A 21,481-nucleotide genomic window follows, 5' to 3' on the forward strand; every position below is an offset into this window, starting at 1 on the left:
TATTCAAGCTCAGAACCTAACTCCATTTTATATGTGAATCCAAAGCATGGCTTTTGTGTTCACTGAATTTCTTGGAAGACAACTTCTGTTTAATTGAAGGCAGAAAGTACTTTGTTTGGTTCAGAACTTACCAAGAGCTGTTCACCATTTAGAAAAATCAAATCACTGAGAGCAATGCCCTCATAGCACCTAAGTTGTCAACACATCCTACTTTTATGGGCCTGCATTTGTAACTGTCCCATTCACAGTGGTTCTACATAAAGGTACAGCACTTACATACTGAAACAACATGTGATTTAATTATACACCACTTTTCTTTTTCCCCCATCTTTGTGTTACAATTAGCACATTAGATTGGCTATTTTGAAATTATATGTATAGGGAAGTTTTATCATCTATGAATTCCTTTTGAGGACAGAAAAAGGGACATCATAAAATACATACATAAGGACAATGGGGATCCACTGGATTAAAAACCACTGCCAGACCGAAGGCATATATATCAATTGCCTATATATCCCTCTTATCTAACACAAAGGTGGCATTCATTAAATATTTGTTGAACATAGTTCTGGTCCCGGGATTTAAAAGGTCTGCCTAGTTACACTGTACTCATGACACATAAATTTCTCTTACATAAAATAACTAATCAGCAAATATCAAATGTATATTCAATGAGGATTTTCAGTCTTCCCACCGAAGCCAAACAGCATGGCACCCTGAGATAAGCACTGGCCTGCATCACAAGGAATTGCAGAATCTCCTCCCTCTCCTGCCTCTGACCAACTATGACCGTCACAGTCAGAAATTCTATTTCTTTATAGAAGGCTTTACAATTTACGAAGAAAGGCTCCTGGCCTTCACCCTGGCAAAATCAGCCATCTGGGTAAGGTGTCTCTATGGGGATAACCAGCCCTGCACAGGAACTGACGGTCATTTGATTCTCAGGCTGAATGTCAGCATTACCTGGTCTGAAAGCTGACTCGCTACTTGTTCAATTTCTGCCCTGGCGGCGATGGACTGTCCACACCACGGAGCGTAGAAGAACAGGAGCACCACCTCCGAATCCTGGCGAATGTGCTCTGCGTAGTCCAGCTGCCCCTGGAAGAGGTCAAGAACCGGAGACCTCGAGGAGAAAAAGCTGACCGGTGGCTTTGCTGGAATTATCACATCTTTTGCTCGACTAAAAAAAAGAGCAAACACAAACAAGATTGTTTAGTTTATCTTCTTCTAACAACAGCTCTGTGTGGAAGAAGAATGAAGCTTAAAAGAAAAGTCTTCTTTTGAAAAAGAAAATGAAGTTCCCAAAACACTGACCTGGAGTACAAAAGTAATATTTTGTGCTAAGTTAAGGCAACACTTGGCTGAGAGAATGCAAGATATGAATAACACGCTAAAACAATTCTTGGACTTCCCCAGTGGCGCAGTGGTTAAGAATCCGCCTGCCAATGCAGGGGACACGCATTTGATCCCTGGACCGGGAAGATACCATGCCTCGGAGCGACTAAGCCCGTGCACCACAACTATTGAGCCTGCACTCTAGAGCCTGCGAGCCACAACTACTGAGCCTGCGTGCCTAAAGCCTGTGCTCCGCAACAAGAAAAGCCACAGCAATGAGAAGCCTGCGCACCACAACGAAGAGAAGCCCCCACTTGCCGCCACCAGAGAAAGCCCGCACACGGCAACGGAAACCCAGTGCAGCCAAAAATTAAAAAACAAATATATAAATAACAAAAATGATTTTTTAAAAATTTATTTTATTTATTTATTTTTGGCTGTGTTGGGTCTTTGTTGCTGTGCGCGGGCTTTCTCTAGTGGTGGTGAGCGGAGCTACTCTTCTTTGTGATGCGCGGGCTTCTCACTGCGGTGGCTTCTCTTGTTGCGGAGCACGGGCTCTAGGCTCATGGGTTTCAGTAGCTGTGGCACGCGGGCTCAGTAGTTGTGGCACATGGGCTTAGTTGCTCCGCGGCATGTGGGATCTTCCTGGATCAGGGCTTGAACCTGTGTCCCCTGCATTGGCAGGCGGATTCTTAACCACTGCACCACCAGGGAAGTCCACAAAAACGATTCTTAACAATGTCTGCCCAGGTATGGGGTGGGAGGGCAGTGGAGAGCAGAAGAGAAGGGTGTCTTTGAGAGAGCGCCAAATCCTAACCACCAGACCACCAGGAAGAGTTGAGAAGGGTGTCTCTGAATAATCCAGATCCTTTCCTCCCCCACCCAAAAGACTCCATCCTCATCTCTCTGCAGCCTTGCTCTCCACAAAAGCCACTGATCTCCAGGGTTTCAGAGCCACCAGTGAGTCACTCAGAATTAAGGGGAGGGAGCACACGTGGCACCACTAACAGGCATCGGAAATGCTTACTATCAACTCACGTTAAGTTTATTGGCTGGAGCTGGCCTGTAGTTACCCAGGGCACTGAGGCAAAAGTAATAATTATATAATAATGTATATTTCTCCAGATATATGTTATGATCCGAAGGTTAATAACGATGAATAACAAAGCAACAGCCCATTTTACTGGAAAACAGGTTCCCTAAGTATGTATTTGAGATTCCCAGAAGGTCAGGAGGAGAAAGAAAATAAAACTAAACAAGTAGTCAGAAGTCACAGAGCTGCCACTATTTCCCCATCAAGACAAAAAGGTCTCGGCTCAAGCTGCATCCCACCAAGTTAAATAGTCCTAGTAAATGCCTTGAGCTGTCCACATTATCTGCATTAAAATAGTATAAAACCATTATAGCAGCTTAGCTAAGAAACCAATAGAGGAAATAAAAATGGAACCCTAAAAAATATTCAATTAACCCAAAAGAGGTAATTCCCTGGCAGTCCAGTGGTTGGGACTCTGTGCTTTCACTGCCGAGGGCCTGGGTTCAGTCCCTGGTTGGGGGACTAAGATCCCGCACGCCCCAAGGTGCAGGGGGGGAAAAAAATGCAGAAAAGGACCAAGAAAGGAACAAAAACCAGAAGGTACGAATGGAAAACAAATAGCCAGATGGTAGACATAAACCCAACCATATCAATAATTACATTAAATATGAAAGGACTAAACCACCCAATTAAGAGGAAGAGATTGCCAGGTTGGATAATGAAGCAAAACCCAACCATATGCCATCTAAAAGCATTTTGAACATAAAGACATAAGGATGGGAAAAGATAAACCACATGAATAGTAAGCATAAAAAAGCTGTAGTAACTCACTAGGTGAAAGGATAAATAAACTGGGGTGTATTCTTACAATTAAATGTTACTCGGCAATATAAAAAAAGAACTGATACACACTATAACTGGATGAGTTTCAAAATAACTATACTGAATGAAAGAAGTCAGACACTAAAGAATACATATGAGTGCATTTATATGAAATTCCAAAACAGGCAAAACCAATCTATAATGAAATAAATCACATCAGTGGTTGTCTAGAGCTGGGAGTGGGGCAGTAAGGCTAACCGCAGAGGGGTACTGAGGAAATTTTCTGGGGACAAGGACATCTTCTATATCTTGACTAAGAGAATGGAGGTGGTTACATTTGCCAAAAGTCATGGACCTATACATGTAAAATGTGTGAATTTTACTGAATGTAAATTATACTACAATGAAGTTGAGTAGCAAAAAGCTTTGCTGGTGTGTCACCTCCTTGGTGAGGATTGCTCTGATGAGTCTACCAGAAGCAGGCGGCTCTCAAATTTTTTTATCTCAGCTTCCCGTTGAGAAGTTGCTTTCATAGCCCTCACCATAATCTGTAACTTACTTATTTTACCTGTTTATTAACTCCATGAGGGCAGGGATCCTGGCTCCCTTTTTCACTGTTATATCCTCACTGTTTGGCAGTCCCCAGTACTCTGAAGTTCAGTAATTTGTGAAATGAACAAACCTACCCTACACCTTACTTGAACCTTTGTGAAAGCAAATTAAACATAAATCCATACAGACGTATATTATATTATTAAGGACAATCTGAAAGAATCAAAATGTCAAGGACTTCCCTGGTGGTCCAGTGGTTAAGAATCTGCCTGCCAATGCAGGGGACATGGGTTTGAGCCCTGGTCCGGGAAGATCCCACATGCCACAGAGCAACTAAGCCCGTGAGCCACAACTACTGAGCCTGCGCTCTGGAGCCCGCGAGCCACAACTACTGAGCCCACATGCCACAGCTACTGAAGCCCACGCACCTAGAGCCCGTGCTCCGCAACAAGAGAAGCCACCGCACTGCAAAGAGTAGCCCCCGCTCGCCACAACTAGAGAAAGCCCACACGTAGCAACACAGACCCAACACAGCCAAAAATAAGTAAATAAATAAATACAAATGTCAGAAGGTCCATTTGCCTTACTAGGGGTGATTCTAAGGAACACCTAATTGTGTTCTAATTTTACACGTGTGCAAATGAACTTGCTAATCTGGTTTCTCAGAATATAGCAAAGTAGAAAGGAGGAGGAACAGGAAGGAATGTGCTGCTAGCTCTGAGATACGCAGCAGACAGCCAGATATTTAGAATCAAAAGAGAAATCACACAAATACCCAAGACCTAAGCTACTCTAAGAGCCTTGGGTCACTTAGTTTGAGGAAGAGAGTCCACCCCCTTCTCTACATCTAGAAGGTGTCAGCTTCCTGAGTTAAGCCGGTTTTAAATATATTGCTTCCCCATTTTAACCAAAAATTATTAACATCATAAAGTAATGCTGTTAAAGGTTGCTATTAAATGCAAATCTCCTATTTATGCACTCACACTAACATTTTAACTCTGCAATCAGGGAGGTCTGTCTATGTAAAATATCTTCACAACCTGAAAACCAGTCACTTACACAATAATTCAAAAAAAAAAAGTTCAGTAAGCAAATGCTACTGTGCTTCAGGCACTGCTCTACAGGAACCAAGGCTATAGGAGGGAACACATGTTCTCAAGGGGCTTCCTTTCTCAGGAAGGGAGACAGGCAAACAACCAAACGTGTAAACAAACATAAAACCACACAAAATGATCATGTTCTGTGGAGAATTTAACACAGTGATGAGACAGGAAACCTAGAAGCTCCTCAATGGGGTGGTGGGCAGGGTGGCATCTGTTTTTATAAATTTATTTATTTGGCTGTGTTGGGTCTTCATTTCTGTGTGCGGGCTTTCTCTAGTTGCGGCGAGCAGGGGCCAGTCTTCATCGCGGTGCGCGGGCCTCTCACTGTCGTGGTCTCTCTTGTTGTGGAGCACAGGCTCCAGACGCGCAGGCTCAGTAGCTGTGGCTCCCTGGCCCAGTTGCTCCGCGGCATGTGGGATCTTGCCGGACCAGGGCTCGAACCCGTGTCCCCTGCACTGGCAGGCAGATTCTCAACCACTGTGCCACCAGGGAAGCCCAGGGTGGCATCTTTTAAGCTAAGACCTGAGTGACAAGAAGACAGTCACGCAGAAGGGAAGGAGGTCTTGCAGTGAATAAGTGACACATTTCTCAGCAAGTCCAAAATGCTCCTGTTTGGAGGTTATTATTTTTGTACTATTCAAATTTCGTCTTAAAAGTCAGATACCCAATCTGAGGGAAAATGTAGGTCTGTGACAATCAAACAGAGGATAATCATCAACTTAGTACCGTTGCTCTGCATGTTCAGAGCAGCTCCTCAAGTAAATGAGCCAGATAAACCCATGGCCCGTCAAAAACCAAACATTAACCAGGGCAGAGAAAACATATGCCTCTGCCCCAACAGAAACATTCATGCGTTTCCATTTAACTCCTAAATTTGCTCTCGTTTTTGAGAAACTACACCTAGATCAAAGATTTCCTGCAGCTTTGAAGTGTAAATCTCAGGCACCAAAAACTCAAGAGATGGTTGCAAACAAGGAAGGCCTGTTGCAACTCCCAATTTTTGTATGAGACTCATACTCTACACTTCCTCCCAAAGGATCTAAAGCGGCTTTGAGCTTACAAAACGAAATAAAGCAAAATGAATATATAAAGCAAAATACATATAGAGGTAATAGAGACAAACACACAAACACTCACAATTTTTTTCCCCACAAAAAAACACACCCACAAATCAGGGTAAAAGGAAAGTGAGGATGAAGTCATGGAGATTCAATGCACAGAAAAGCAGGTAGCACAGAGATTTAAGTTCCCAGAAATGCACAATTATTCATAGTGTTTCAACCCCAAATCAACCTTTTCTTAATGTTATCTGATTTGAACTCAGCTAAGCAGCAAGACAGTGAAGAGGGCTGTCACCTATTTCAGGCCTGGAGCTATTAATAAAAATTAATTTAAAAAATTCTACTCTCCTTTAAGCCTCTGTCCTCATTAACACAAAGATCTTAAAAGTAAAATAGGAAAAGAGTGGCAGAAATGTTAGAGTCAGTTGTAGAGCGATAAAGTAGTATCATGACACCATTCCATCAAAGAAGACTCTAAAAAAATCAATCTGAGTCTATTAAAAGACTGAAATTCGCCAGTGGCACACAAAGAAGCTGGACAGGCAAGCAGCCTGTTCACTGGTTCACTCTCCTTGCCTGAAGTAGGTGGGGACCCTGCTCAGTCTGCTCTAGTAATTGGGTTTACACTCTTCCATCTTCCTGAAATCTCAAAGCACTTTCATATCTATCAAGCCCTGTTCTCTCAGAGCGAACACCGCACGTTATTACTATAGATGGACAAAGTGATGCAAGTAAGCCCCCCAACCCTTACAGGAGAGAAAACCTCTCCTCCTAATTTGAATCCAAATACTACCTTGCAATATTCTACCTTGTAAAATACTTTAATTTCCTTGTGCAGGACGTGATAAAGAACAAGGTAAAGAGACTAATTCCTGACAATAAAGGATTCAAATTCCAGTTCAGCCACTTATTAGGTGGATGTGATTTGGGGCAAGTTTTGCATCACGACCAAAGCTCCACTCCTTCGTGTGTAAATTGGAAGGGGAAGAGTATGTATATCCAGACTTCACTGGATTGAGACTTAAGTGATCCATATTAGGCTCTCAGATCATGTGTTAAGTGAATAAATGCATTCATGTAATCGGTAGTTCTCAAATAGGCGATTCTGTTCCCCAGAGGGCATTTGGTACTGTCTGGAGACACTTCTGGTTGTCACACTGGGGTGGAGGGGTAGGAGCAGGTAGTAGGTACTGGCATGTAGTAGACAGAGGCCAGGGATGCCGCTAAACATCCCATAATGTACAGGACAGCCCGCCACAACAAGGATTATCTGACCCAAGATATCAACAGTACCAAGGCTGAGAAACCCCGCTGGTAGTATAGCACCTGGCACATAGCAAATGCTCAATGATAGTTATTATAATTTTCTTTCCACTACAATCCCCAATCCTTTGCCATCTCTTTGACAACAGGGGCCACATATTGTCTTCAACAGACTCAATAAAAATGTTCCAAGTTGAAATCTTCCTCGTGGCCAATATGCCAGTCAGTGGCACCACAGATTTATAAATTGGAGTCCCAGGAGATACACTGTGGATTTGGGAGCCCAAAAGTACTCTTGAAATTTAAAGTAAATTTTCTATTTGTGTCCTTTCCCAAAGAGAGACATTAACTTTCACTCTTCCTGCTCACTACACTCCAGCCTACTCAGGCCTTCCTTCCAGTTCCAGGAAAACACCAGCCTTGTCCAGCCTCAGGTCAAAGGACCTTTGCACTTGCTCTTTCCCCTCCCCTGGACGCTTCCCCCAGATCTCCCCAATGCTGGCCCCTTCCCCTTCGTGGGTGCCTTTCCTACCTAGCTCCCTTAGGAAGGCCTTTCTGCCCCACGCTCTTCGCTTCTATTCCCTGCACAGCACTTACTGAAGCTCTTTAAAATTATATTAAGTTTTCTTATTTACTGTCTGTACCACCCCCTGGAATGGAGAACAGGGATTTTTATCTTCATCGCTCACCTGGATGAGCGCTCCGCACACAAGAGGTGCGGATAAATAATCGCTATATCGATGAGTGCACGAATTGTCAACATGTGGGACGCTAAAGGTTGTCTACGCCTAGCCTAGGCATAAGGGAAACAAAATGGGTGATAAATGAGGGTCCTGCAGCCTGGGCAGAAGTGACAGGGGCACCCCCAAGAAACCCCAACAGCTGACAAGCAGCTCGGAACCTGGCCCGCCTTCCTCGGTATTAAAATGGGAGGAAGGGGCGCCGGGCAGCACCCCAAAACCTCGCCTTAGTGCTCGCTGGCCGGAGAGAAGGAACGCGGCGGGCATGGCCGCATGCTGGAGGAGGGTCAAGTCCATCGCTCCAGGCAAAGTCAGGCCCGACTTCCCCGGAGGCCGCTACGACCCTCGACCCCGAGGCCCAAGACAGCTACGCGCCGCCCACCGGGCCGAGGGGGCGCCGGGCCCGGGGGTGCGGGCCGCCTCACCTGCAGGTGAATTTGAGTGCGAGGAGCAGCGCGCAGCCGAGCGCCACGGCCCCGCAGAGCAGCTCGGGCCGCCGGCGCGCCATGAGAGAGGCGCCGCGCAGCCCGCGGCGGAGCCGGCCCTCTGAGGAAGCAGCCGGGGCCGGGCTGAGGGAGCCGGAGCCCGCGGGGCCGCCGCCACCGCCACCCTCGTCTTCGGCGTCGTCGCTGCTTCTGCCGCCGCCGCGGCCTCCGCATTCCGACATTACATGCTCCCCGTCGCCGGCTTTATACCGCCGCCGCCGCCGCCAAGGGCCCGAAGGCCCGGCCCGGCCCGTCGCTCCCCAATCCCGCAACTCGCCGGGCCAGCTAACCCGTACGGTCCACGTCAGCCTCGCCGCAGCCGCGGCGCCCGCCCCCGCGCAGACGGCTCCGCCCCCACCCGAAAGGCTGCGTGGACACCACCCATCAGCCCCGCCCCCATAGAGCCACGCCCCCTCGCTTACGGAGTCTGCGCGGATCCGTTCTCCGCTGGCGGCGGGGCAGCCGCGGCGTAATCCAACAGGCCCCGCCCCCGTCCCTGACGTACGCGCCGAAGCCGCCGTAGCCACTTGCTCGCTCCGGTACCCAGTCCGCTGAGTCTGCGTAGGCGCCGGCGCCTAGCGTCCGGCCACTCCTATCCCTGCATACAGCCAGCGCAGACCTCGGCAGACCCGGGCTACGGGGAGTCTCCGCTTGGCTCCTTGAGTTTAAAGAGCCGTGATGGTGACAGCAGTCGTGTCTGCAAATATCACTACAGGCTCCAGAGGATGTAGGTGCCATTTATTGTCCCCGCTTAATGAAAGGAAAACACGTACAGAGGCGAGAAGTGCCCGGGGATCCAGGAGTGAGGCGGGAGAGGTTACGGCCTCCGTTTACACATCTGTAAAATGGGGGTGATATCAGTACCACCCTCACAGAACTGCTTTGAGGATTTTTTTTTATATATTTATTTTATTTATTTGTGGCTGTGTTGGGTCTTCGTTACTGTGCACAGGTTTTCTCTAGTTGCGGCAAGCGGAGGCTACTCTTTGTTGCAGTGCGTGGGCTTCTCATTGCAGTGGCTTCTCGTTGCGGAGTACGGGCTCTTTCTAGGTGAGCGGGCTTCAGTACTTGTGGCACACGGGCTCAGTAGTTGTGGCTCGTGGGCCCTAGAGTGCAGACTCAGTAGTTGTGGCACATGGGCTCAGTTGCTCCACGGCATGAGGGAACTTCCCGCACCAGGGCTCAAACCCGTGTCCCCTGAATTGGCAGGCGAATTCATAACCACTGCGCCACCAGGGAAGCCTTGCTTTGAGAATTAAATGAGGTCATTGATGGAAACTGCCGGGCCCATAGTGAGTACTCAAATTTTAGTGACTGTTGTCTCCCAGTGTCCATTTCCTGCACCAGTGAAGTGCTGTGCGCCTGAGCACCACGTCCCTACATCACACCCCTGGGAGGAGGGTCTGTACAGCCTGTGCTCACTTCACAGATGGGAAAACCGAGGTTTGGAAAAGCCACGTGACTGCGGCCACAAAGCTAGTAGGTGAGGAATTCAGGCTCAAAGGCAAGGTTAACAAGTCGCTCCAGCGACCCACTGTCGACTCTAAATCCTCTGTGACTCTAAATGTTAGGTCCTTTCTAAGTAAGTGGTTTTTTTTTTTAAATTTATTTTTGGCCGCGTTGAGTCTTTGTTGCTGCGCGGGCTTTCTCTAGTTCTGGCAAGTGGGGGCTACTCTTCGTTGTCGTGCGCGGGCTTCTCATTGTGGTGGTTTCTCTTGTTGCGGAGCATGGGCTTTGGGCATGCGGCTTCAGTAGTTGTGGCACACGGGCTCAGTAGTTGTGGCGCACGGGCTTAGCTGCTCTGTGGCATGTGGGATCTTCCTGGATCAGGACTCGAACCCATGTCCCCTGCAGTGGCAGGCAGAGTCTTAACCACTGCGCCACCAGGGAAGTCCCTCTAAATAAGTTTTTGTGATTAAAAACAAGTCGGAGAAGGATGAAATATGAGTTGAGAGTGACAGGAAGGGATTGTTTCCCTGGGACAAGTGTACCTGGAGCTAAGACAATGTCCGTAATTACCAAATTGCTGGGGCCACAGATCTAGACTCGACTTCTGTTGTCAATAACTACAAACCAGGCAGATAAAACTCGGAGGGAACTAAGGCAGTTCCCTTAGTTCCACGCAAAAAAACACGCAAAAAAACAGGAGATGAGACCCTACCTGTGCCGCAAGCCAGCTGCATGACCCCGGTGCAGATTTTCCAGGGATGTAAAATGTGCTATGAATGGTCACCTTCGTAGGTGACCCAGAGCGTTAAGTGTGTTAACTGCAGAGGTCCAACATGGTAGCTCATATTCACCTGCCATTTTGCTCTTTGGTTTCTACATCTCTTTGTTCTTTACTTCCTTCTTTTGTATTAAGTGGATCTTTTCTAAAACATTATTAATTCCTTTAATGATTTAAAACTTTTTTTTTTAGTTACTTCAGATTTATACTAACTTAATTTCAGTAAGATAGGGAAACTGCTCCAGTACAGCTTCGTTTCCTCCTCCCTTTTTTATGCTATTATTACTCTTTTTTTAATCTACTACAAACTGAATAATATAGTGTTACATTATTGTTTTATATAATCTTATTGGAAGAAGCTAGAAGAGAAAAAATGTATTTCTAGTTTTTAAAATAATATTAACCTTATTTACCGTTTCTAGTTCTCTTGATTTCTTTGTGTAGATTTGAGTTACATAGTATATTACTAACAAAAACAAATATGGTCTGAAGTCACCAGTACCCATTCACTGTAGGTTGCTAGAACAGAATCCACACTACTCTTCCGTAAGACACCTGTCGTTTGCACAGGCCTTTATAAGGTTCAAAGTACTTTTGCTGCCTGTGGGTTATCTCATGAGACCCACAATATCTTATGGCAATGCAGGGCGGCGTCTTACAGGCCAGGAAACCGCCCTGGATCAATAAAAGGATGTTTCCTTTACTATTCTCTTTCTAGACATCCGGCTGCTGCTCTGGCCCTAGGTGTTCTCCTGAAACAATGATAAATTCATTTCGGATTACACCAGGCCATCTGGGTCAGGCTGCACTGCTCTTCAAGGCTATGTCAGCCCTAACAAGTCCACATCAACCAATATCTGAGCTTTCATAGCCACCACTTTTTATACCATGATCAAGGTGGTGGCATTTGAGTAGGGGGCAGGGGGAAGATTACATATATTTCTCCCAGGTATTAATCCTTTTCTTAGAATCGGAGAGAAATAATGCTTGTTAATTTTTTTTTTAATCAGAGTTTTTTTCCTTTCGTGTGCTAATAATCATTTTTCCCCTGCCCCAAATTTTGTAATTCTGTCTTGTTAACTGTCTCATTACTATTGTGTCCAAGCCAAATTTGGTTATTTTTAAAGTGAGTTACTATGGTAACTCAGTATCACTTGCTTCAAATATTTTATTCTACTTTGTCCTTTCAGCAGTTTCCTTTTTTTAGATATATAAATTTATTTATTTATTATTTTTGGCTGCGTTGGATCTTTGTTGCCGCGTGTGGGCTTTCTCTAGTTGCGGCGAGCGGGGACTACCCTTCATTGTGGTGCGCAGGTTTCTCATTGCGGTGGCTTCTCTTCTTGTGGATCACGGGCTCTAGAGCGCAGGCTCAGTAGTTGTGGTACACGGGCTTAGTTGCTCTGTGGCATGTGGGATCTTCGCGGACCAGGGGTCGAACCCATGTCCTCTGCATTGGCAGGTGGATTCTTAACCGCTGCGCCACCAGGGAAGTCACTCACCAGTTTCCTTAAATCTGAGTCTCTGGTTTGGTATTGTCAGTGTTTCTTACACAAGAAAACCCGCATTTTACATTCTGTAGTTTCAACTAAATTTTTTAAAAGTTGAAGTACAGTTGATTTACAGTATTGTGTTAGTTTCAGGTGTACAGCATAGTGTTTTTTTGCAGATTATGTTCCATTATAGGTTATTACAAGATATTGGGTAATTCCCTGTGCTATATACAAGGTATAGTAAATCCTTGTTGCTTATCTATTTTATGTATAGTAGTTTGTATCTGTTGATCCCATACTCCTAATTGTTCCTTCCCTCCCTCCCTCTCTCCTTTGGTAACCATAAGTTTGTTTTCTGTGTCTGTCTGTTTCTGTTTTGTATATAGATTCATTTGTATTATATTTTTAGGTTCCACATATAATGGATATTATATAGTATCTATCTTTCTCTGACTTAGTTCTCTAAGCATAATATCCTGTGGCCCATCCATGTTGCTGCAAATGGCAATATTTCATTTTTTTATGGCTAATATTCCATTGTACGTATATATACATATATATAGCATATATATGTATAAAACATCTAATGCTTGTTTTTTTTTTTTAGTTTTATTTTTTGGTTGCGTTGGGTCTTTGTTGCTGCATATGGGCTTTCTCTAGTTGTGGCGAGCGGGGGCTACTCTTCGTTGTGGTGTGCGGGCTTCTTATTGCGGTGGCTTCTCTTGTGGAGCAGTGCTCTAGGCGCACGGGCTTCAGTAGTTGTGGCACGTGGGCTCATTAGTTGTGCCTCAATGCAGTTGAGCAGTTGCCCACAGCTTGAAAAGCAAGGGGAGTGGGTAGACTAGGGTGTGGGTTTGGTTTGGTTTGGTTTCAGGTAATGAAATACTCTAAAATTCATAGTGGTGATTATAGCACATTTGGAATCTACTAAAACCATGGATTTGTACTTCAAAATGGTAAAACTTTTGTTATAAAAATTGTATCTCAATTTGTTAAATGTTGAAAAAAGTCCACCCTGGAGGAGATAAGGAGATAAACATGTCCAAGTAGACATGCCAGTTATTAGTTTCGTCTGCTGTTAATATTTGGGTTTTGCTCTTTCATACTTTTTTTTCTTGCCCTTTCCCCCCCCCCCACACCTCATTCTCCTCTTCGCTTCGCTTCTAGGGTGGAGGTGTGACTTCACCGTGGAATAATTAGCATTGACTTCCTGATGCTGAGACTAAGGCTGTGGCCAGGGGGGTTCTTAGCCGAAATGAGGCAAAAAACTGGATGATTTAGGCAGAAATGGAATTTACTGAAAGGATAGTTCAGAGCACAGAGAACTACAAGAAAGCCCAGGCACAGAGAATTTGAGGTGGGGATGTGGGTGTGGAAAACAAACAATTCTCGTCTTGACCGGTCAAACTTTAAGTTTCTAGCCTAGATTCCAAAGGTTAAGACAACCAACTTGTTAAACTGCAAGCTAAAACAGAGCACCAGAGACAGCTTTTTAACATCTATGCTCCCTGGAAAAAAAGGATAAAAGGAGCTGGGAAGGATGGAGAAGAAAAACATCATAAAGGCCATCAGACTAGGGAGACCCAGCAGAATGATAACACTGCCAGTCTGCTCTATAGAAACAGATTACTTATTTGGCAAATAAGATACACTGCTAACGCACCTGCCAAATAAAACTGGTCCCAACTGCCTTCCATTCATGGAGGGAAACCAGTCTCCTGCGGTCTTCAAGGAGTCCCCTGGGCTTGCCTTTCACTCTGCAGCCTCTGGTTCTGCTGAAGGCACTGCTTCTCTCTCATCTCTCTACTTGCAGCCATGCTCCCCCCACCCAGGCTGGACTTGCACTGAACAAAGACCCTTTTCTGTTTGCCCCAAACCCCACTGACTCAAGGTTGTCATGAAGAAGTGACTTTCGAGTCCATCAGCCCTTCCTTCTGACTCCCACCCCCAACAGGGACTCTGCACTGGCAGTGTCCTCATGAGGTGGCGGCCCCCAAACCCTGACAGTGACTCTTCTCCCTAGCTCGCCAGGTCAGGAGTAGATCTGGGTCTCAGGACAGCTCAGCCCTTTCCTTGTCTCTGCCAGCCCGTCCTGACCACACCTTCAGTGGTCTTTCAACAACCAAAATGGCCCTATAGAAGGCGCTGTGCTAAACAGTCGTGTCTGTGGAATCCCACAGCCCACGTCTTAGCTGACCGTGTGTCCCCTTGCTGGGCATTCATCTGAATGAGACACAGAAGAGCCCCCAGAGGGGTTAGCATGTCAGTCAATAAGAGAAGCCTCTTAGCAACCTGAATCGGAGGAGAGCGGGACAGAGTGAAAGTTGCTGCCATGTCTCTCTAATTTGCCTTCTGTCATTAATTGCTTAAATGAAAGTGTTTTTTAAAAAAATCTAGGGAATTCCCTGGCAGTCCAGTGCGTAGGAGTCCACGCTTTCACGGCTGAGGGCCCAGGTTCGATCCCTGGTCGTCGGGGAACTGGCATCCCGCAAGCCGAGCGGTGCGGCCAAAAAAAACAAACCTTGTGTTTTTAGTACCCAGTTTTAACAATTCTTTAAGGAACTGGCAAGGACCACACCAAAAAAATGAAAGACATCTATATATAAAATCTTTATTACGGGCAGTATTGGTCCATACACTACACAATACCAACAGTATAAGTTTAATCTTTCAAAATCATCATTTAAACAGCAAAAGACCAAGAAATAAAATTTGAGTCAACGGATTATTTTTCAAAATATTCTCAATGCACATTATCCTCAATTCCCTTATTATAGTGAAACATACAAATACAGAAAAATACCCCATTTAACATATACTAGTGTTAAATGGTTATTTGGCTTAAAATCTGAGTTAAGAAAATCCTTTTTAGCAACCTACATACAGATAAGTAGCAAACTTTATTATATTAGACAAATTTATTCCTCTTAAAACATGTGAAGAACTTCATCCATCATGTGTTCTGATCCTAGTACAGTGTTTCTCTCTCACCATCGTGATTCTTATCTGAAGGACCAACTCAAGAAGTCATCCTCAACATAACCTTATCCTCTTCCCCAACACAAGTCATCCAAAAGTCTGTTCAACAGATGGCAACCAGTAGCGGTCACTTTGCTATTTGATGCCGTGAGAGCCTGGCCAGACCTGTCAAACAGCCCGTTTTCCTACCTACTGTGGGTTGCTGCTCAGGAGGGACGAGAGACGCCAATACAAGCAGAAAATCTGCAGCTCCTCTGCTACGTGCCTTACAACACTTTCAATTTTTCTGGTCAATGCTCTGATTAGGTAACATACATAAAAGCCAGCATATTAGTTTAAATCTTTAAACAAAAAACTATATTTTCCAAAGTCATTATCATTGGGGGCAATTAAGTGATCTTTTCGTGCTTTGTTGAGCTTCATCTTTAGGGCATCTCTTCTCTCTTCCCATTCATGAAGTTCAGCATTGCCATGTGCAAATTTACAGCTGCTTCCTTCCGTGCAGGTACCATTCATATACCTGTTAGGACAAGTCAGCTTGGTAAGCGTCCACCAGCTTGGTAAGCGTCCACCAGTTGTTTATAAAAATCTTTAAAATGTGCTCTTCACTACCTTTATGGTTTGCATTAAACTTTTAGCTCGAAATCTTAATCCTAGAAAAATGAATATTTTATTGCCTTGACATCTACAATAATTAGTACTTTAAGCTATTTAAATGCACTATTTAATGAAAAATACAGATTGCTGGGGAAAAAAAGACTATGCTCCTTCTTGATGCAGTGGAAAGAAATCAGAAGGGGCAGGAAGTAAAAAATATCTTCAATAATTCTCTGTATCACATGGCTCTAAGTCTGGAAGTCAAATAGAAACAGCAACAACAAAATGAGGAGCAATTCAAAATGATCTAGCTTTTCACTGAAAAATTTTCTAAGTAAACTTAAAATACTAATGTTTTCCTTTGACCTGAGAAAGTTCCAGATTTATACTTGGAATATAATTCAAAGGCAGTTTCAAAACTGATGAACATCTACTACGAGAAAGATTATTGTGAAGGGTCAGAGAATCTCCACTGCCATCTCAGAGATCGTTTGGGCAAGACTGAATGAACTTATTTCCCTATTTGGTTGTCTTTAAGACTTTCACACCAGTACCGGCAGACTAGTGAATCTTTTCATGTAACGCAGAAGAGTGAAGAAATGTTCAAGGAGCAACTAAACTTTAAGTTCAAATCCTAGCATCCAGGATTAGAAGATTTTATCACCCAGATACTCTGTCTACTCACAAGGTCAGCAGTTTTCATGTGGGAAACTGAAGAGACCCACGTACCTATCGCAAATACTAAAATATCCTGTTGGAAAGCGGTGCTGCCAGCAGTACTGGTCATCTTCAGTGTGGAAAACCTTCTCCTTGTGCTTCTCTGAGGAGATGTGGCCCTGCCACTGCTTCTCACTGTTACAGTTCTTCCCACACATCCAGCAGTGGAAGTCCACCTAGAGTGCACGGAAGACACGCATCCCATCAGTGGCTGCTGTCTGTGTGGCCCCTGACGGGTCACATGTGTTCAGGCACCAGAACAACTAGAAACGACTCCACCTAAGACCCAGACTCTACTCTTGGGGAGCCCGTCCAGTGGGGGAAGCTGGGTGAGAACATAAAACTCAAAGTCAAAAGCAGGACCAAGGAGAGGGTGGCCAGCACACAGGAAACAGAGAGCAGGGGCGATGGACTGGGCCAGGGGTCCAGGCAGTCTCTGGCAAGGAGCTGGTGTGCAAACAAGGGAGTCTGTGGGCAGGACAAGGGGCCAGGTTCAAAAAAATTCCGGGGAGGATTAATACCACGAGGGAAAGCAGAGAGGATGTGAAAACCCGGGACTCGCCCACTGCAGAAGGATGAGCAACTCGATCCCTGCACATGAACTGAGCCCCTACTATGGGCCAGGACTTGTGCCAGGGGCCAGGGAAGTACACGTGCTGGGAAGACACCACCCTGGGGGCAGAGACTCACACATTAGGAACCCTGTGCTCCCACATATGCAAGCATGCAGTAGTATTTGAGTAGTATTGACTATTTCCCAAATGCCCTGTAACACTGGGTAAGGACAGGTTCGCAGAGACAGGTCAACCTCATGACCCAGCAAGTTGGGGTGACCCTGGCTCTGGAAACCCTGGTAGTACTTAAGAAAAGGTGGTGAGGGGATCAGTGCTGAGCCTTGGCAGAGAAAGCAGAGTTCACAGGGCGTATCATGCACAAAGACGTGTCCATGACCCGCATCTGAATGACTCAATATGGAGAGGGGACAAAAAACAAAACAAGAAACAAGGAGCAGAGTAACGCATACGCCTGTTAGTTTAAAAACAACATGGCAGGCAGAGCAATAGGTTAGGAATAAACAGTCCAAGATATGTAAACATGGCCTGGAAAAATATACACTGGATCTGGTCCCTCTGGGAAAGGGGGACAACCGGGGTTCCAACTTTATCTGTGACATTTTATTTACTTTACAGAAGCAAACACAACAAACTAACATCGGTTCACCTGGGATGGTGGGTTCAAGACAGTCATTATACTACCCCCTTCACTGTTTTGAAACATTTAAAAGACAGACAAAACAGTAAAAGACCACAGGTGACTAAATGTCTCTGTAGAACCCAGAGGCAGAGGCCAGACTGCAGGACGGTGATAAGAGAACAAGAGGACTTGGGGGAGGGGGGATCCCACATTTCCTGAGCACTTTCCGTGGCCCAGCACTGGGATAAACCCGCAGGCTCATCACACTTCGTGGCTCCATCACAAGCAGCCCCCTCAGAGACGTTCAGTAACCTGCCCAGTGTCACAGGCTAGTAAGGAGAGGGAAGCAGGACTCAGACTCACAATTTCCTGGCTCCAGAGTTGGAAAGAAGATCCAGGAAAGCCATTTTTAGGATGAAGAGACTTAAAGTAACAGTGGAGAGCCAGCACGGAGAGAAGATGGAGATAAGGGGGAGGGCAGAGCGGGGGCGAGGGAGCCAGATTTTGGAGAAGGTGGGAAAGAAAAGAAAGGCCTGGAAGCAAAGGTGAGGGGCACCAACCTGGGGTACTTACAGTGACTTCTGCGTAATCGGTCGGCATGTGAATTTGTTTTCCATTTTCTTTGTTTGACTGACTGGCTACATCATCGCTTTTCTCATTTTTTTGGCTCTTTAGCCAGAGTTCATAAAACTGCTCCATATCTTGTACTAAAGAAAAATGAACTCCTTTCAGCAGCAAATATTTAAATATGCCATTTAAATACACACAAGAACACGCGCTCTTTCTGTATCAGTCGGTGCAATTTTCAAAAGAAACCTGAGAGGGCTCAACGGAAACTGATCGTATTTAGACACGGAGAGACAGTCCATTTCCAGACTCTCAGGGGTAAGAACCAAGTTCAGGACTGTCAGACCACAAAAGTTAGTTTTCTTTTTTTTTTTAATAGTTAGTTTTCAAGATTAACTCCCCCCTGCATTTGCAAGACACTATGCGGGTGTTTAAAATTCAGAAACCATTTCAAGGGCATTGCTGAAAAGGAAGGCCTCGGCACCGCTTCACGATGCCCCATGTTAAACACTTGCTACCGCTGCTGTAACCACACTGGCTACTTACACAGCTCCTCACTGTCTACTGAGAAACCTACTGTAAGGACCGAGATTCTGACCCTGATGGGAGCCTGTCAGTTGAGCCACAGTCCCAGAAGACCGACATGCTGAGGTGCAACTTACAACAACACAGCCATGACCAGGTGCTGGGCAGTGGCTGCAAGCTACTGGAACAAGTGTAGCTGGCATTACCGTCAAGCGATAAAACCACGGTTTCTCAACCTCAGCACTGCCAACGTTCTGAGCCAGAAAACTCTTCACTGTCGGTGGCAACCTTGTGCGTGTAGGATGTTTAACAACACCCCTAGCCTCTACCCACTAGCTGCCAGTAGCACAGCCCTACAAGTCATGACAATGTCCAGACGTTGCCAAGTGTCCCCAAGGGGAGAGAGGTGAGTGTGTGGCAAAATTCATCCCCAGTCGAGAGCCACTGAGTTTAAAACAAAATCTGGTAATGAGGATCTGGTCAAAACTCGGCTTTACTGCCTGCCTAAGTGTTTCTAAGATTAGAGGTAAACTAGGAAATTCTTCTTCCTTCAGACCAGTGGTAACAGGAATCACTGCAAGAGCCCTGATTTGCAAGGACACCTTCAGTAAGGCCCAACTCTATGTCCCCACTCCAAGCAAGAAGGAGTCCTGTCCACACAAGTCACTGCATTTTTACATGGTTGAAATACGGTAGGTGACATGCTTAAATCAGATGGCTTCTTGTAATCCAGAGATCACAGATCTTAAGCAGTCGGTAAATTTCCATCAGTTTACTTAAGACTGAAGAAAAATAATCCTGGTAGCAAAACCTTTCCTGGTTGGAAGTGAAAGTTTGTCTGAGGCTCCTCTCAAAGGCTCTCACAATAAACCTGACGTTTGACCAAGACAAACATTCTCTCCTCGGGCCTTCGAATCTGGGCCTGTTCTACCAGGAAGGGCTCCTTGAAGAGACCTCCAGTTATAACCTGATTAATTCAGGGGTGACTGTTCACAAAAGGAGCTCACGGAAGGACGGAACTTCCCCAGACCATGAATCACGCCTATGACATCAGAGGATGCTGACCTATGTATTTGTATCTGAATCTGACCTAAGCAAACATGATCGGAGGTCAGACTCTGCTTCACTGATAAAATGGTATAATGGTTTAGAACGCAGACTGCTTTCTGTGTGCACAGTAAGTTGGCCTATTTACAGAGAGGAAAGAGACTTTCAGGCAAGCTAGATTTCATGGGTGTCAAGGCCACGGTTAATCATCAACTTACTCCCGTTCTCTTTCATGTAGGTCCACACTTCTCGTTCCTCAGGACTGTGAGCAAAGGAACAGTTTCCAACATACTGACATTTTTTCCCAGAAGCAATATGATTGCACAGCTGTATTAGAAAAATAAGAACATGCTTTAAGACAGAGTACCCTTAGTAAAACTGCCTAATTTTTACATTTAAGCAAAATAAATATTATTATCCATGCTGATGCCGAGAACATAATTTTAAAAGATTAATTTGCTTCTATTCAAATTGACTATAAGCCCCCAATACATGAGATGATATTAAGCTTTCTGTCTCAAAACTTTTCAAAAGAAAATTTCCAAAAGAAAGTTAAGTATGAAACTGGAATATGGAGCATTTTCTTACAAGGAAGTGTCAACAAACTCATTGATTCAGAGTATCTGCTTTTAACACAGCAGAACATTTTATCTCTGCAATGCAAGTCTCTGGCCCCCTCAGTCTGAAGGATCCTACTCTCCCCTACCTGACACCCAGGATGCCTCCCTGTCAGCGCTTGGGAAGCGATAAAGAAACCGCAGACTCCTCCAAAGGTACTAAACAGTGTCAGAAAAAATCTCTCGGACATTTACTTATCACCAATACTGGCAGCTAATCTTGGCCATCATTCACTAGCTATGCGTTGTTCAAAGACAATTATTCCACTAACCAGGCCATCCAGTTATACAGCGTTCAAATAATACCTCTTCTGGTTATTTGCATTTTTATTTTACAGAGTAAATACAGTGTACTGGTAGGAAAATAAAGTGAGAGCAATCAGCAGAACACAGACTCCCCTAAGACCCATGACTATTAAGAACTAGGAAAACCACTGTCACCAAGAGCTCAGTCTTAGGTATCATCAATGTACTTGTCTCTATAGAGCATAAACCCTAGTATAATTAATTGTTAGCCTATTTTAATTTATCCGTGTTTCAACAGGAGCTGGCCCTATATACTAGTTTACATAATAGTAGATGCTTAGCATTGACTTTCACTAAAAATCAAGAAGTAGTCAACACTTAACACTGCTCCTTTCCTCCCTCGGACCAACGTCAGGGACCCCCACCCCTGCAACCCTTACAATTTTCTGCATGAAGTCAATAGTCAACAAAACATTCTTGTGATAGACTGTATTATATTCTTTTCCCAGTCAATCCCCATTAAGTACTTAGGTATTACTAGGTAGACATTTACCATCGTCTTTCAAAACTCAACGATAAGGAGCAGGGAGAAGAGAAAATAAAGGAGAAGGCCGCTCTGTGCTGGGTTTGTACACAACACCATCTCCTGTATCTTCCCTAGGATGCAATTATTCTCATTTACAGATGAGCAAACTGAGGCTGAGTAACTTGCCCTTCGGGCAGACTCTGAAGCACATGCTCTCTCCACCTCACCACACTGTCTACGCACATACAAACAGAGTACTATTTCTTCTTTTAGAAAAAAGATCCCTTAGCAATACCTAGTATGGTAGGAAAAAGAGGAAATAAGCTCCTGTAACATTGCAAGGTAGAAC

The 21,481-nt window shown here is 45.0% G+C and overlaps 2 protein-coding genes across 6 annotated transcripts in view; both read right to left on the minus strand.

The window, feature by feature from the left end:
- The window catches only part of TXNDC11 (thioredoxin domain containing 11), a 66,106-nt gene extending 57,421 nt beyond the window's left edge, over positions 1-8,685 (minus strand). For 2 of the 4 annotated variants that reach the window (XM_060031752.1, XM_060031751.1), the window contains exons 1-2: positions 8,338-8,685; positions 967-1,183 (exon numbers count right to left, since the gene is read on the minus strand). In XM_060031752.1, coding sequence (XP_059887735.1) covers positions 967-1,183; positions 8,338-8,579 — 459 coding nt within the window. In that variant the 5' untranslated portion in view covers positions 8,580-8,685. Of the gene's footprint in view, positions 1-966; positions 1,184-7,861; positions 7,966-8,337 lie in introns of those variants that run through there. The other 2 variants (XM_060031756.2, XM_060031753.1) reach the window with 2 other exon arrangements.
- Positions 8,686-14,712: 6,027 nt separating this feature from the next.
- Positions 14,713-21,481, minus strand: part of ZC3H7A (zinc finger CCCH-type containing 7A) — a 34,852-nt gene continuing 28,083 nt past the window's right edge. Inside the window, exons 20-23 of one of the 2 annotated variants that reach the window (XM_060031758.1) lie at positions 19,962-20,070; positions 18,178-18,311; positions 16,423-16,586; positions 14,713-15,616 (exon numbers count right to left, since the gene is read on the minus strand). In XM_060031758.1, the coding sequence (XP_059887741.1) occupies positions 15,427-15,616; positions 16,423-16,586; positions 18,178-18,311; positions 19,962-20,070 (597 nt within the window). In that variant the 3' untranslated portion in view covers positions 14,713-15,426. Of the gene's footprint in view, positions 15,617-16,422; positions 16,587-18,177; positions 18,312-19,961; positions 20,071-21,481 lie in introns of those variants that run through there. The other variant, XM_060031759.1, reaches the window with a different exon arrangement.

Source organism: Delphinus delphis, chromosome 15, assembly GCF_949987515.2.
Source record: "Delphinus delphis chromosome 15, mDelDel1.2, whole genome shotgun sequence".
NCBI lineage: Eukaryota > Metazoa > Chordata > Mammalia > Artiodactyla > Delphinidae > Delphinus > Delphinus delphis.